This window comes from Eulemur rufifrons, chromosome 9, assembly GCF_041146395.1.
Source record: "Eulemur rufifrons isolate Redbay chromosome 9, OSU_ERuf_1, whole genome shotgun sequence".
NCBI lineage: Eukaryota > Metazoa > Chordata > Mammalia > Primates > Lemuridae > Eulemur > Eulemur rufifrons.
This window is the reverse complement of record NC_090991.1, coordinates 39,548,939-39,563,275: the sequence shown is the minus strand read 5'-3', so window position 1 is coordinate 39,563,275 and position 14,337 is coordinate 39,548,939. Positions and strand designations below refer to the sequence as shown.

General features: G+C 51.9%; 1 protein-coding gene across 1 annotated transcript; it reads left to right on the top strand.

Annotated features, from left to right (window-relative positions):
• Positions 1 to 5,259: 5,259 nt before the first annotated feature.
• SOST (sclerostin) lies at positions 5,260 to 8,577 on the top strand. The gene is made up of 2 exons (XM_069481487.1): positions 5,260 to 5,479; positions 8,108 to 8,577. Exons 1-2 carry the CDS (start codon positions 5,260 to 5,262, stop codon positions 8,527 to 8,529), a joined length of 642 nt encoding a protein of 213 aa, XP_069337588.1. The 3' UTR covers positions 8,530 to 8,577.
• The last annotated feature ends 5,760 nt before the right edge of the window (positions 8,578 to 14,337 follow it).

Genomic DNA, 14,337 nt, shown 5'->3' with positions numbered 1-14,337 from the left:
GTGAAAAGTGAGACTCCTCTTACCCCAAACCTTTAATCTCTCTCCCCAAAGGAAGCCACTATTAACTATGATATCCTTCTAGAAAAACCCCATGCATATGTAAGCATACACATGTACATATGTGTATAGATAGAGATATCTATGCTTTGTTTTTTCTGAAACGATATTTTAGTTATTTCTTAGAGTTCTACCCCATTCATTTTAACAGCTACCTAACATTCCATTGTGTATGGATGTGCAAATAAGGACGGTTATGTGGACATCTCTCCGTGCAGGCAGCCGCCTAAAAACGAGATTGCCCTCCAAATCCAGGTATTCCCTTCTCACCACTGACCAGTGGGAACAAAATCTGTTTAAAAATGCAGCCAATAAGGAGAACATTCAGTTTCCATTAATTAGAGACAGGTGCTTCCTCAAGAACCAAGTAGAGAATGACACCAGATGACCCTTGAGATTTCTTCCAGTTCAAACATTCTGTGATCCCAAGGAGTCAAAGGAGCATAATATACTTTCCAAATTTGGCCTGTTTTTCAAAGTCTGGTCCAAATGCTGTGTCTTACCATGAGGATCCCAGATCCACCAGGGGGAAGAGATTGTTCTCTCCTTTGAAGGCCTGTAACATTTTGTCCTTTCAAAAAATGCGTCTGGCCAGGATGTAGAACGACAGGAACTCTCATTTCTGGTAGGAATGCAAAATGGTACAGCCATTTTGTAAGACAGTTTGGCAGTTTAGTCTCTTGTAAAACTAAACATACTCTTAACTATACAATCTATCAGTCATGCTCCTTGGTATTTATCCAAATGATTTGAAAACTTGCATCCACATAAAAACCTGCACATGAATTTTTACAGCAGCTTCATTCGTAACTGCCAAAACTTGAAAGCAACCAAGATGTTCTTTAGTAGGTGACCAGATAAACCATGGGTCATCGAGACAGTGGAATATTATTCAGCACTAAAAAGAAATGAGCTGTCAAGCCATGAAAAGACATGGAGGAACCTTAAATGCATATTATTAAGTGAAAGAAGCGAATCTGAAAAGGCTATACTGCATATGGTATGATTCCAACTACATTACATTCTGGAAAAGGCAAAGCTATGGATATAGTAAAAGATCAGTGGTTGCCAAGCGTTGGGGAAAGTGAGGGAGGGATGAATAGGCAGAGCACATAGAATTTGGGGGCAGTGAAAATACTTTGTATGATATTATAATGGTAGATACACATCATTATACATTTGCCTAAATCCATACAATGTACAACACCAACAGGGAGCCCTAATGTAAACAGTGGCCTTTAGGGGACAATGATGTGTCAGTGGAGGTTCATCGATTGTAGCAATTGTACCACTCTGGTGGGGGATGTTGGTGACAGGGGAGGCTATATATGTGTGGGCACAGGAAGTATATGAGAAATCTCTGTACCTTCCACTCAATCTTGCTGTGAACCCAAAACTGCTCCAAAAAACAAAATCATCTTTTTAGAAAAAAAGCATCTGAACTTTTTCTCAGTGGCACCAGCCACTTTCTACTTGGTATTGGAGGTATTTGGATGAAGAACTTACTTCTTCCCTGGTATGAGGGTTTCTGGAGGGGGAGTGTGTGTCCCCCTTGCTTTATTAAATGTTTGGCAAGTGAACGTAGAACAGGCAGCTCCGAAGGAACAAAAGCTAGTAAATCATCACATGGAAAAACAGCCTTTCTAGAAATTAAGACACAACTATTAAATTTAATATAAAAAATTAACGGCCCAAACCCAGTGTTGGCAGCCTTGGTGATGAGTTCAATTGTGTACCCACCCCCTGAATTTATATGTCGAAATCCTAATCCCCAGTACCTCAGAATGTGACCTTATTTGGACATAGGGCTGTTACAGATGTAATTATTAATAGTTAAGATGAGGTCATTAGGGTGGACCCTAATCTAATGACTGGTGTCCTCATCCAAAGGGGAAGAATGGCCCTGCAACACATAGCCAGGCCTACCAAACTCTTCACTCCCTCAGACACCGCATTCACAGCTGGAAATAACCCTAATGCTAAAGAAAAAAAAATTTATGGAATACTACTCAGCAAACATAAAAAGGAACAAGTTACTAATATGTAAAATTTGGATAACCCTCTGGGAAATTATGCTGGTTACATAGTGATCAATACCATTTACATGGCATCTTTGGAATGAAAATATTATAGAAATGGAGATTTGATTAGTGGTTGCCAAGGGTTAGGAGTGGGGAAGGAGGCTGAGAGAGGGAGGTGGGTGTGGTAACCAAGGGCAACCCGAGGGACCCTCATGGTCACAGAGCTGTTCTTTATCTTGACTGTGGTGGTGCATCCTTGAATATACGTATGTGATAAGATTGCATGGAACTAAATACACACACATGTGCATGCACATGCGCGCACACACACACAAATGAATACAAGTAAAATAAGATCGGCGAGTTGTGTCAATATCAACATCCTACTTGTGATGTTGTCCTATCATTTTTCAGGATGTTACTGTTGGGATAAATTGGATAAAGATTACACAGACTCTCATATTTCTCTTACAAGTGTTTGTGAATTTATAATTCTCTCCAAATAAAAAAATTTAATTAAAAAACTTACTTTGTAAGAGGATGTTCATAGCAGCCTTGCTGAGGATAGGAGAAAATTGAAAATAATCTAAATTACCCACCACAGGAATCAGCTAAAACCCTGGGGGTTTAACTCCAGGGAATGTTGGCTAATTCTGAACAATGACAGGTCTGTGGACTGCGTAAATGTAAAGACCTGTCAGTGACTTAACATTGAATGAAAAGACAGATGACATCACTGCAAGTTTTACGGGGGCCATTCCGTGAAGCGCATTCCTATACACTGGCAGACCATAATTCAGTGGCGTGGAGATCATTTAGAGGTTCAAGTCCAGTGAATTCTTCCTTTTTTTTTTTTTTTTTTTTTTTGAGACAGAGTCTCACTCTGTTGCCCAGGCTAGAGTGGGTGCCGTGGCGTCAGCCTAGCTCACAGCAACCTCAAACTCCTGAGCTCAAGGGATCCTCTTGTCTCAGCCTCCCGAGTAGCTGGGACTACAGGCATGCGCCACCATGCCCGGCTAATTTTTTCTATATATATTTTTTTTAGCTGTCCATATAATTTCTTTCTATTTTTAGTAGAGATGGGGTCTCGCTCTTGCTCAGGCTGGTCTCGAACTCCTGAGCTCCAACGATCCGCCCACCTCGGCCTCCCAGAGTGCTAGGATTACAGGCGTGAGCCACCGCGCCCGGCCTCTTCCTTTTTCTTTTAATATGACTCCAGTTGCAAATAAAATAATGAAACGAAATCAAATCCAATCCTGAGCCTCGCCATTCTCCAGTGGCTGGCGCTTCCTTCTGTCTCCAGCAGGTGGCAGAAGTGTTCCAAGGATGGTTTCCATGGTCTCTCCAATGCGGACGGTCCAGCAGCTCCCAACAGCAGGAGGGGCTCTAAGCGCCCATCCCGCCTGCCTGAGGACCCCCCCCCCCCCCCCAGGCATCAGACCGGTCTCTCCGAAGTCCATTGCAAGAAGGCAGTTGTCTGTCCCTGATAGGGTTAACAGTCCACATTCCAGAGCAAGGGAAAAGGACTGGCGGGTCACAGACAAGGGGCGGGGGTGGGGGGTTGCGGAGGCCCAGCTTCTCCCAACACTACCGGCTCTGTTGGGAGAGATAGATCACCCCCAACAATGGCCACAGCTGTTTTCTTCTGCCCCGAAGGAAACTGACTTAGGAAGCAGGTATCAGAGAGACCCCTTCCTGCAGGGGCTTCTGTCTGGCTTGTAAAACTGTCAGAGCAGCTGCATTCATGTGTCAGGTGATGGATGGTGGAAAGAGGACAGTCGGCCACAGATGGACACAGCAACCTACAAGTTGAGGCAGGTGGCAAAGGCCTTGCAGAGGCTCCGCAGGTGGGGCGTATTGATTCATTGCCCAGTTAAAATACCAAGGGGATCTGGGCCACAGCCCTCTTCCCAGCCTCCCTTCGGGGCTAGGAGCCGAGAGCCGTCCTCAAACAATCCGTCTTCAATGAAAGCTTCCGCTTGGCCCTACTTTCTTTTCTTGCACCTCAGGTGTGAATTATCTCCCTCGTGCCTCTACCTCCTGCTCCTCGTGCCCCTCATTCTACTCAGGGCTGAGGTAGCAATTCCTCTTGGCTTCTTTGCAGGGAGCAGGACCTGACATGGCTTCTTGGAGCACACCCCCCGGTATGCACCAGTGAGGTCTTCCATACAGGACTTGAAGATGGTTTAGAAAAATGTAGCAGGCTGGGAGGTAAAAAAAAAAAAAAAATGTCAGCACTAAAAATGCTGGCCTTGGCTTTTGCTAAGGAAAGGAATTCTCAGTTTCCACCCCCACCCTCAGCCTGGCCAGGGAAATAGCTGCCTTTGGCACGTCAGCCTGGGAGCTGCAGTGAGCGCCCCGGCTGAGAAGTGCCTGTCACCGTGCACAGGGTCCCCGAGGAGCATGAGCTGAGGTTTCCTCTTTGCGCTTCATCACCAGAGTGTGAGTGACCTGCTCATCCTCGACTTGTACCCAGAATCCCACCCATTTCTCCCAAGCGGGGACCTTTGCTGTGGCCCTCCGGTTTTCTCTCTTGCCTTCCAGAGAGTGCCAAGAGAGGCTTTCTTGGTCGGGATAATCAATGCTGAGACTCATGGAAGTAAGGCCAATGGGATTTCTTAAAAAGCATCCTTCTGCCTCTGGCTAAGTCTGTGGGGCCAAACAGACACCCCTAGGGCCATTTGTTGGTGGGGTGACAAATGAACTTGGCCTGAGAAATGGGATCAGCTGGGCTCAGCCCTGTGGAAGGCTCAGTGCTGCACATTTTCTGTTAAGTTGGTCCACAGCTTGTTTTGAGACTGCCCGAGGGGCCCAGGGAGGCAGACAATTAAAAGCTGGAGCTCATTTTGATATCTGCAAACCACAGCCGCCTGCACGTGGGAGGTGCCAGAGAGCAGACTTGGGCCCTGCCTCACATGCCCCCCTCTCTCTGGGTCACCTGGGAGTGCCAGCAGCAATTTGGAAGTTTGCTGAGCTTGAGGAGAAGTCTTTGGGGAGGGCCTGCTCTGAGCACACCCCTTTCCCTCCTCCGGGGCTGAGGGAAACATGGGACCAGCCCTGCCCCAGCCCGTCCTCATTGGCTGGCATGAGGCAGAGGGGGCTTTAAAAAGGCGACCGTATCTGGGCTAGGGACCGGAGCCTGTGCTACTGGAAAGCTGTGTGCCCTCCTCCGGCTGGCACCATGCAGCTCTCTCTAGCCCTGTGTCTCCTCTGCCTGCTGGTGCACACAGCCTTCCGCGTGGTGGAGGGCCAGGGGTGGCAGGCCTTCAAGAACGATGCCACAGAGATCATCCCCGAGCTCGGAGAGTACCCTGAGCCTCCGCCAGAGCTGGAGAACAACAAGACCATGAACCGGGCGGAGAATGGAGGGCGGCCTCCCCACCACCCTTTTGAGACCAAAGGTATGGGGCGGAGGAGAGAATTTTCAGCACAAGGGGCCTGGGGAGGTAGCTGGGGAAGTTTTAGAACCTTTTCTTTAGGAGGCTTTGAAGACTGGGGTAGACCACCAGCCTCTGCCAGCATCAGTGGAGGGACAGGCTTGCCTGGAGGCAGGGGGGACGGCATGCCAAGTGCAGCCTTTGAATTCAAGTGCAGGGCATGAGGCTGGCAGGGGCGTGGCTGAAGTGCTGAGGGTACGGCTTTGGGACAGGCTCAGCAGCTCAGAAAACAAAAGGTTTCAAAGAATCCCCTCCTGAGAATACAGGAGCCAGGTCCAGCTGCTGAACCACTGGGGAGGGGACAAGGTGAGGGAGCCTCAGATCTACGGAGTGGCACCTGCTGGGTGCCAGATGTTCTATGCAGGCTGTGGCTAGCTGTACTGTACCCCCAGACCCACCTTGTGGAAGCCCTGTGATGTGAACCCCCAGATTGAAGGTGAAGAAACTGAGGCTCCAGAGACTAAGTAACTTGGTAGTGAGTAGAAAAGCTGAGATCTGAACCCAGTTTGATCCAATTGCTGGACAGCCCTGGGGGAGGGGCTGAGATCCCTGTGTACACCGGGAAGGGGATGTCTGTTGCTCCCCTCGCCCACAGCTTTAACCTCTACCATGAGTGGCAGCTGAGTCCAGGCCCTGAGGGGAGGCAGCACCCTCTGATGCATGGAGTGGGCACAAGTGGCACCATCCGTCTTGAGCCCCCACCCCAGACCCAGCTTCGCCTCATTCCCGGAGAGAGAGCCTGACCCTAGGAGAGGGAGAAGGCAGTGGGTTCCCGGGTTCCTGGTGAGGCCTGCGCAGAGAAGCCTGGCGGCAGTGTGCACAGCTGGCTCTGCAGCCTGCAGGAATGGCTGGGGTGGCAGCTGAAATGACACTTCAGAGTGAGGGCCTGGCTGCCCTCTGGCCATTACCCAGGTGGGAGAGGAGCACACTGCCCAGGCTCCCACATGCCATCCCTGCCTGCCTATGACCTGCTGGGGCTGTAGGGCGCTGACGAGGGCCACCCAGAGGAGGCTAGCCAGGACCCTGGGAGGGCAAGGGCACCCCTTCCCCCACCTCCCCACCCAGGTAAGGAGTCAACTGAGCTCGAGTGACTGCTTGAAGGGCTATAGGGAGCCCAGATTCACCTCCCTGGGCTCCCATGAGAAGCCACAGCCCCTGAGGAAGCCACACACTCAGAACAAAGTCACGCTCTGCAGAAGAAATGCCTGACCTAGGGGCACTATTCTTGGAAAGACCCAGAACAAATTTCCCTGGGCAAATAGTCCACCCCCACACACCGCCCCTGCAGGGGTGAGGGTGCCAGACCAGCCCAGAGCCCGGAGAGACACACCTGCCCTGTTGTGTTTGCTGGGGTGGGAGGGGAGGGTGCCTTCTCTGCCCCCACTCTGGTTTTGATCTAGGACTATTTTTCATCCCTTTGTGTCACATTGGAACTGTCCCCATGAAACCCTCGGGGGTGGACAGGTGCTCACATGAAGACCAGCTATTTAAAAAGCTCCCACCCATCTAAGCCCACAGTAGGAGACATGGTCAAGGTGTGTGCAGGGGACCAGGCCAGGCCTCAGAGCCCAACCTCCCCTCGCCTGGGCAGCGAGCTTGCATCATCATCAGGGGCCCATTCGAGTGACACAAAGCAAGGGGTGTGCCCAGCAGACAGCCCGGTACACAGTGGGTGCTTGATAAACGTTTGTGGCAGCTGAACCTGTAGGTTTTGGGTCAGAGGTCAGTCCCCCTCTGGTAGCAAAGCTGTAGTAAAAACTAGCCCTAACCTTCCCCTCCCCGCCACCCCCCAGCCAGCTTCTCAGGGGTGCTGGAGCACTTGAGCTTCTTCCCTTGTGCAGACAAGAGGAGCTGGGGCCCCAGGGAAGCGGAGTCAGGAGACCCAGCTCTGCCTGTTGGGCAAACTCTCTTCTCTCTCTGGGCCTCAGTCCTCGCTGCTAATGAGGGGGTTGGACACGCTGCTGTTGGTTCCTTTCAAGTCTAATGAATTCCTATCCTGACCACCTCCCCTTCCATCTCTCGCCTCCAGAGCAGCCGTGCTGATTTATTACCCTCGATTAACCTCTACTCCTTTCTCCATCTCCTGTCCACCCCTCCCAAGCGGCTGGAAAAGGAATTTGGGAGAAGCCAGAGCCAGGCAGAAGGTGTGGCTAATACCTACCCTGCCCAGGCCAGGGATCCTGCCACACAAGTGGGGCTTAAATCAGAAGAGGGCCCGCCCCCTAGGAGAAGAATATTAGCAATGCACAGTAAGAGCCAACACTTCCAGCCCTTACTATGTGCCCAACGGTGTTCCTTGCATTGTATGTGTAATGGATTAACTCACTGAATCTTTGGGACAACCCATTTTACAGACTGTAAGAAGAGGGAGGTTAAGTAACTTGCCCAAGATCGCACAGGTAGTAAGTGATGGAGCCCTGGTGTTTGAACCCCAGGATCTTTCCAGGAGCCCCAGAGTATCCGGGACCTTCCTATAATAGATGCCCAGGGGCAAAAGCCTCTGGAGGGAAGGGGTGGGGCAGGCTTGGGAAAGAGGGGCTGGGGAGGAGGGGGCCGGGCCGGGCAGCCCCTCACGCGCGCCTCTCTCCGCAGACGTGTCCGAGTACAGCTGCCGCGAGCTGCACTTCACCCGCTACGTGACCGACGGGCCGTGCCGCAGCGCCAAGCCGGTCACCGAGCTGGTGTGCTCGGGCCAGTGCGGCCCCGCGCGCCTGCTGCCCAACGCCATCGGCCGCGGCAAGTGGTGGCGCCCGAGCGGGCCCGACTTCCGCTGCATCCCCGACCGCTACCGCGCGCAGCGGGTGCAGCTGCTGTGTCCCGGAGGCGCGGCGCCGCGCGCGCGCAAGGTGCGCCTCGTGGCCTCGTGCAAGTGCAAGCGCCTCACCCGCTTCCACAACCAGTCCGAGCTCAAGGACTTCGGGCCCGAGGCCGCGCGGCCGCAGAAGGGCCGGAAGCCGCGACCCCGCGCCCGGGGCGCCAAAGCCAACCAGGCCGAGCTGGAGAACGCCTACTAGAGCCCGCCCGCCGCGCCCCCGAGTTTCTGTCCTTTGCGCGCGGTTCGATTGTTTTTATTTCATTTTAAATGCCTGCAACCCAGGGCAGGGAGCTGAGATCTTCCGGGCCCTGCGGAATCCCGGGTGCCTGCAAGGCCCCCCTCGCCCGCCCGCAGAGGGGGTCCCGCAGGGGAGGGGAGAGAGTTGGGAGTCACAAACACTGAGCCACGCGGCCCCGCCCACCGGGGCCGCCCACCTTCGCTGGTCCCACTTCAGAAGAGGCAGAAACAGAAGCATTTTCACCGTCCTGGGGTTTTAAGGGAGCGGTGGGGAGTGTGAAAAGTCCGGGGCCTTCTTAAGAAAGTTCGATAAGATTCTCCGTCCACCTCTCTGCCCATCATAAAGCCCATATTGTGCCAAGAACACAGGACTGGGGGTCTGTATATGGTTTCTAGTCCTGACTCTGCCACTAAACTTGCTGTGTGGCCTTGAACTACACCATTCTCTTTTGGGACCTCAATATCCTTTTGTAAAATGGGGGTCGGGATGGGATTAGAATTTCGAGGAATGTACCGTCATGTATTCCAAGGACTCTTACCTTTGAATGGGCAGAGGAGAGCTAGAGGGAGACAGAGAGGTCTAATTGACTCACTACCAAGGTCACTTCCAGAATGCAGAGTTGTGATGCTCTGATCTGACAGCCAAAGATGAAAAACAAGCAGGAAAAAAGAAAAGGGTCTATTTATGGCTGACATATTTATGGCTGACAGACTCCTGGAAGAAGCTGCCGCCGTTCCCAGCCCGGCCTCCCCAGATGTTTGGCTACCTCCACCCCTCCATCTCAAAGAAATAACACCATCGACTGGGGTAGAGAAGGAGAGGGTCCCAAGGGTGGCAGGAGGGCCAGAAATCACATACACACACCCTTGTTCCCAAAGGGCAGCATCCCTCCCCCACCCCATGGCTATATTTTAAAGGCACCTTCTGAACAGAAGTTCAAAGTTCAAGGATGCTGGGCTTACAGGTCCAAGGGAGAAGCCACCACACACTCAAAGACCAGCCCATCCCTTTTGAGGCACCTCCTCCTGCCCGCCACTTAGGGACACATTTCTGCCCAGGAAACAGCTTCTTGCTGCTCTCCCATGTGAGGACATACCTTACATTAAAAGAATACCATCGGGGGGGAAAATGACAAGTGCTGTACATATGCCGAGAAACTGCAAAGCGTAATAGCTGCCACCCAAAAATCCTTTTGAAAATCATTTCCAGACACCTCTTACTTTCTGTGTTGCTTTTAATTGTTAAAAAAAAAAAAAATATTTTAAACAGAAGCACATGCCGTATGAAAGCCTGCAGGACTGGTCGTTTTTTGTAATCCTTCCACGTGGCACTTGTCCACAAGAATGAAAGTAGTGGTTTTTAAAGAGTTAAGTTACATATTTATTTTCTCACTTAAGTTATTTATGCAAAACTTTTTCTTGTAGAGAATGACAATGTTAATATTGCTTTATGAAATAACAGTCTGTTCTTTCAGAGTCCAGAGACATTGTTAATAAAGACAATGAATCGTTACAGAGAGGATGTGGTCTCATTTTGTCAACCACACAGAATGTCATTTCTGTCAAAGTTCACACCCTTCCCTTGGTAACTAGGGCTCGAAGCTTGAAGGTACCTTTGCTCTCTAGTGGCCTTTGTGACAATTATGTCTTCCTTTGAAAAGTCATGTTCCTCTCTTCCTTTCCAAACCTAGACCACATTCCTTCACCCAGGACATTGTAATAACCTCAGCCTGGTGTCCGCAACACTGTGTTCCAGAAAGGCTGTTCTCATCACACCACTCCCCTGCTCAAGAACCTTCAATGGCTCCTCTGGCCCAAGATCAAGTGCAGTTTTCCCAGTCTGCCTGATTCCCACCTCCCATTGTGCCAAGCTTCCTTGCCGAAGTGACCTCTAAATGGTCGCTCTGACTCCTGCCTGTTTAGTTCGCTGTCCCCACTTTCCACCCCCAGTAACTCCTACTCTCTTTGAGATTCGTTTTACTTAGCACCTCTTCCCTGAACCTTCCAGAGATGTTCCAATCTCCAATGATTCTTCTCCCCCGTTGTCCCAGCCCCTTTTGTCCACACTACTCCTTTGGCTCCTGATTCTGTGTCTTCCATTTGACATACATTCGTTGAGGATCTGCCTAGCCTGGCCAATCCCTGCTTAGTCCTGGGACAGACACGAAGCCAAGTACCATTCCGGACCAGCTCACAGGGAGCTCGGTCAAGCTTTTTTCCAAGTGTGAATTTTATGCCTCCTGGTGAACATGTAAGATCTTCAAAAGCAGGGACAATGTCTCTCAAAGTCTTGCCTCCCCAAGGTGCCCAAATGTGGTGGGTGCTAGCTGAGATTCAGTAAATGCTCTCCAGTTGCCATAAGGAGGGATGGTCAACTGGAGAACTTTAAATTAAGTCCAGCCTTTCTTGGGGGAACCTACCCCCTAAGTGAGCTGAGATCCCTCCTGATGACTTTTCAGTTTAACGTCCGATGAACCTTCCTAAATCCATTATCATCATCAACAGGGTCTTTCATAGGTGTCAGTGGGTGTTGCTGGCTGGACCCTCCTGCAGCTCCAGGCCCCAAGGAGGCTTCAGGGAGACCCTGCAGGAGTTCATGCACTATGACGAGTGTCCCAGAGCCCAGAACGTGAGAGCAGGTAGGGAACAGACATCGTCCAGCCCTGAGAGGCAGTGTGCTACAGTGGGTGGGGACACGGGCTCCAGAGCCAGGTTTGTGTTTGCATCTGAGCAGACTGAGGCACTAAGGGGTTAAACGTTTTGCCCATGGCCAGCCCGGGCTCAGTTCCTAGCCCTGACACTCTCTCAAGCTGCTCAGAGCCAGTGGGCACGTGGGCACATAATCAGATCACACTGTTCTGTACAAAGTGTTACGGGAACCAAAGACAGGAGTGATTCACTCCGTGGAGGGACAAGGGATAATGATTAGGGAAGGTTTCACAGAGGTGGGTGCTGCTTAGAGATCTGCCAGGTGGAGAAGGAGGTGTCTAGGCAGGGGGCAAGGCCCAGGCAAAGGCTGCAGGGCAAGGCTGTTCGGGGGTGGGAGAGACTCAACATGGACTGAGTCCTTACCATGTGCAAGGCAACGTGGGAGCATGGGGATTCCAAGCAATGCCCAAACTTAGGGTCTCCTTTCTGGGACCCGAAGATGCAGGAGGGATCAGCCCAGGCTGCAATCCCATTACCACGAGGGGAAAAAAAAACCGGAAGGCTAAATTGTAGGTCAGGTTAGAGGTTATTTATGGAAAGTTATATTCTACCTACATGGGGTCTATGAGCCTGGCGCCGATCAGAAACGGAACAAACAACAGGCTTAGCTGGGAGGGGTGGCATTTCGCTGTGGGGAGCACATGTTCTGGGGGTGCAGCCAGACACGGGCTTGTATTAATAGTCTGAGAGTCAGACAGACAGAGAGAGAGAAGGAAATAGACCCCCCCACCCCATACATGCGCGCGCGCGCGCGCGCCCGCGCGCGCGCGCACACACACACACACACACACACACAGTGTCTCACACTCCGTAGGGGGTCCTATCTATACAAAAGAAACTCAAAGGAGCGACAGAATTCTAAAGTTCCCTATTTTCCTTGAAGTAGGCAGGACTTGGGCAGCCAGGGGGGTGGAGAGACTGCAAAAGCCACTTGTGTGTGAGCCAAGCTCGGAGTCACAGACACTGAAAGCTGGTGCTGTGTCTCACCCCCGCACCCACCTGTTCCCTGACACTAGGGCTGCGCTCCCTGCCCTGTCCCCTGATCATTGATTATAGCTCTGGGGCTTGCATAGTCCTCCTGCCACACCTGCACCCCATTCTTGGAATGAGCCCTCTGTCTTCATCCTGGTCCAAGGGCAGGCAAGGGCTCAGACCTCCAGCAGCTTGGACCACACCTGGAGTTCCTTTTGTGGCCAGAGGCGCAGGAGGCAGGGGATGCTCTTCCCAATCAATGTGACCACGTGCCTGCTTTGTCCAGATGATCTCCCTTTGCACCTATCGGCCCACTTTTACTCTCAAAAATGTCCCAATTTGGGTAAGAAATTGTTCCTGCAGATCAACCTGAGCCCAGTCACCCATTTCCAAACACTGGTCCCTCTGTCTCTCTCCCCTCCTGGATGGTACAGGCCCAGGAAAGCAGAGAGTCTTTTTCACCAGGGCACCCCCACTACTCACCATGCAGTAGGGGCTTAATATGCATTGTGGTTGTGTTTTGTTTTGTTTTTTTGCAGACAAGGTCTTGCTCTATCCCCAGGGCTAGAGTGCAGAGGCACCATCATAGCTCACTGCAACCTCCAACTCCTGGGCTCAAGCGATCCTCCTGCTTCAGCCTCCCAAAGTGCTAGGATTACAGGCATGAGCCATTGTGCACAGCCTGCTGCTGCATTTATTTAGGATTCCTTCTCTTGCAAGATTAGGTGGGTGGCATGGGCTGAGAGGCCTGTGTGCTGGTGAAAAGAGGCTGTTTGCCCAGACATTAGGTCTCCAACGTTAAGACACAGCTCCTACTCTCAGATGACTTACAATCTTGCTGGGAAGTCAGTGGAAAATGAGGGTAAGAGGGATCACGTGAGTATGTAGTCATTTCCCACCAGAATGGAGAAACCCAAGACGATAGAGGGCTTCAGGGGAGCAAGGCCTCTATGGGGTCCCGGCAATTGAGGACTGAGCTTTGAAGGCTGCCCAGGATGTGGAGGGGCAGAGAGGAGAGACAGTGAAAGGAAAGGGAACAAGAGGGGCTCCACCAGGTGGGGCGGGGTGGGGCGGGGTGGGGCGATGCTGGGTGGGATCAGGCACACAGCAGGTTCTCTCTGTCCAAGTTTATTCCACAGGGAAAGAAAAGCCAGGAAGGGGAGCAGAGTGGGAGTCAAGTAGAGGCAGATGTTGTCAGTTATGGCAGGAGAGGCCAAGGCAATGAATGCCGAGGAGAGAGGGCTGGAGTCCCTATAATGGTGGCGCCAATTCCTGCAGGGAAGGCGAGAAGCTGGGTCATGGGTGCTGAAGGGTGCCATGCAAGACATTCTGCTCTCCCAGAGCCTGGCAGGGCTGCTTCGGAGACTGAGCCCTGCAAGTGCATGGCTATTTGTGGATGGAAGAGAACCAATCCCCCATTCCTCAGCATGCACTGAGTCCTTTCTTGCCATCCCTTCACTCAACACCCGATTTCCCTACGACCATTTGGATGCCTGAGCTTGGGTCCTGCCCACCAAGAAGACCAGAGCTGGCAGCAGGCAGCTGCAGGTGGAGGGATCGGTACCCAAGAGAGAGTCAGGGGAGGGAGATGGAAGGAGAGGAGCCCAGAGTGCAAACCTCCCCTGCCTGACAACTTCCGGAGGGCTGGTCCTTCCAGCAGGTTGAAGGGAGAGGAAGGAAAGTGGGGCAGGAGAGGAAGTGGGAGGAAGAAGAGAGTGGGATGGGCAGGAGAGGCAGGTGTTCATTCATTCATTCCACTGCTGCTGCCTGTGTGCCAGCTGGGAGCCAGGCACTGCCCAGGTTCCAGCATGTGGTTGTCATCATGGAGCCCCATGAAGCTCACAGCTAGTGCCAGCAAGGAGATAGATGGTAGGTGGGTAAAAATAATTGTTCAGCATAACGCTCGGGAAGAAAAATAAAGCTGGTGAGCAGATGGAGAGACCTGGAGGTGGCCAGGCCAGACCCCTCTGAGGAGGTGGCATTTGAGCTAAGACCTAAGTGCAGCAAGGGAGTGAGCCACACAAGGACCTGGGGGTGCATGTGCCAGGAGGGGGAGCAAGTGCAGAGGCCCTGAAGCTGTGTAGGGGGT

Coding starts and splice junctions, on each gene's coding strand:
- SOST (XM_069481487.1), top strand. CDS start 5,260: ATGCAGCTCTCTCTAGCCCTGTGTCTCCTCTGCCTGCTGGTGCACACA. Junction 5,480..8,107: donor CCACCCTTTTGAGACCAAAG/GTATGGGGCGGA, acceptor CTCTCTCCGCAG/ACGTGTCCGAGTACAGCTGC.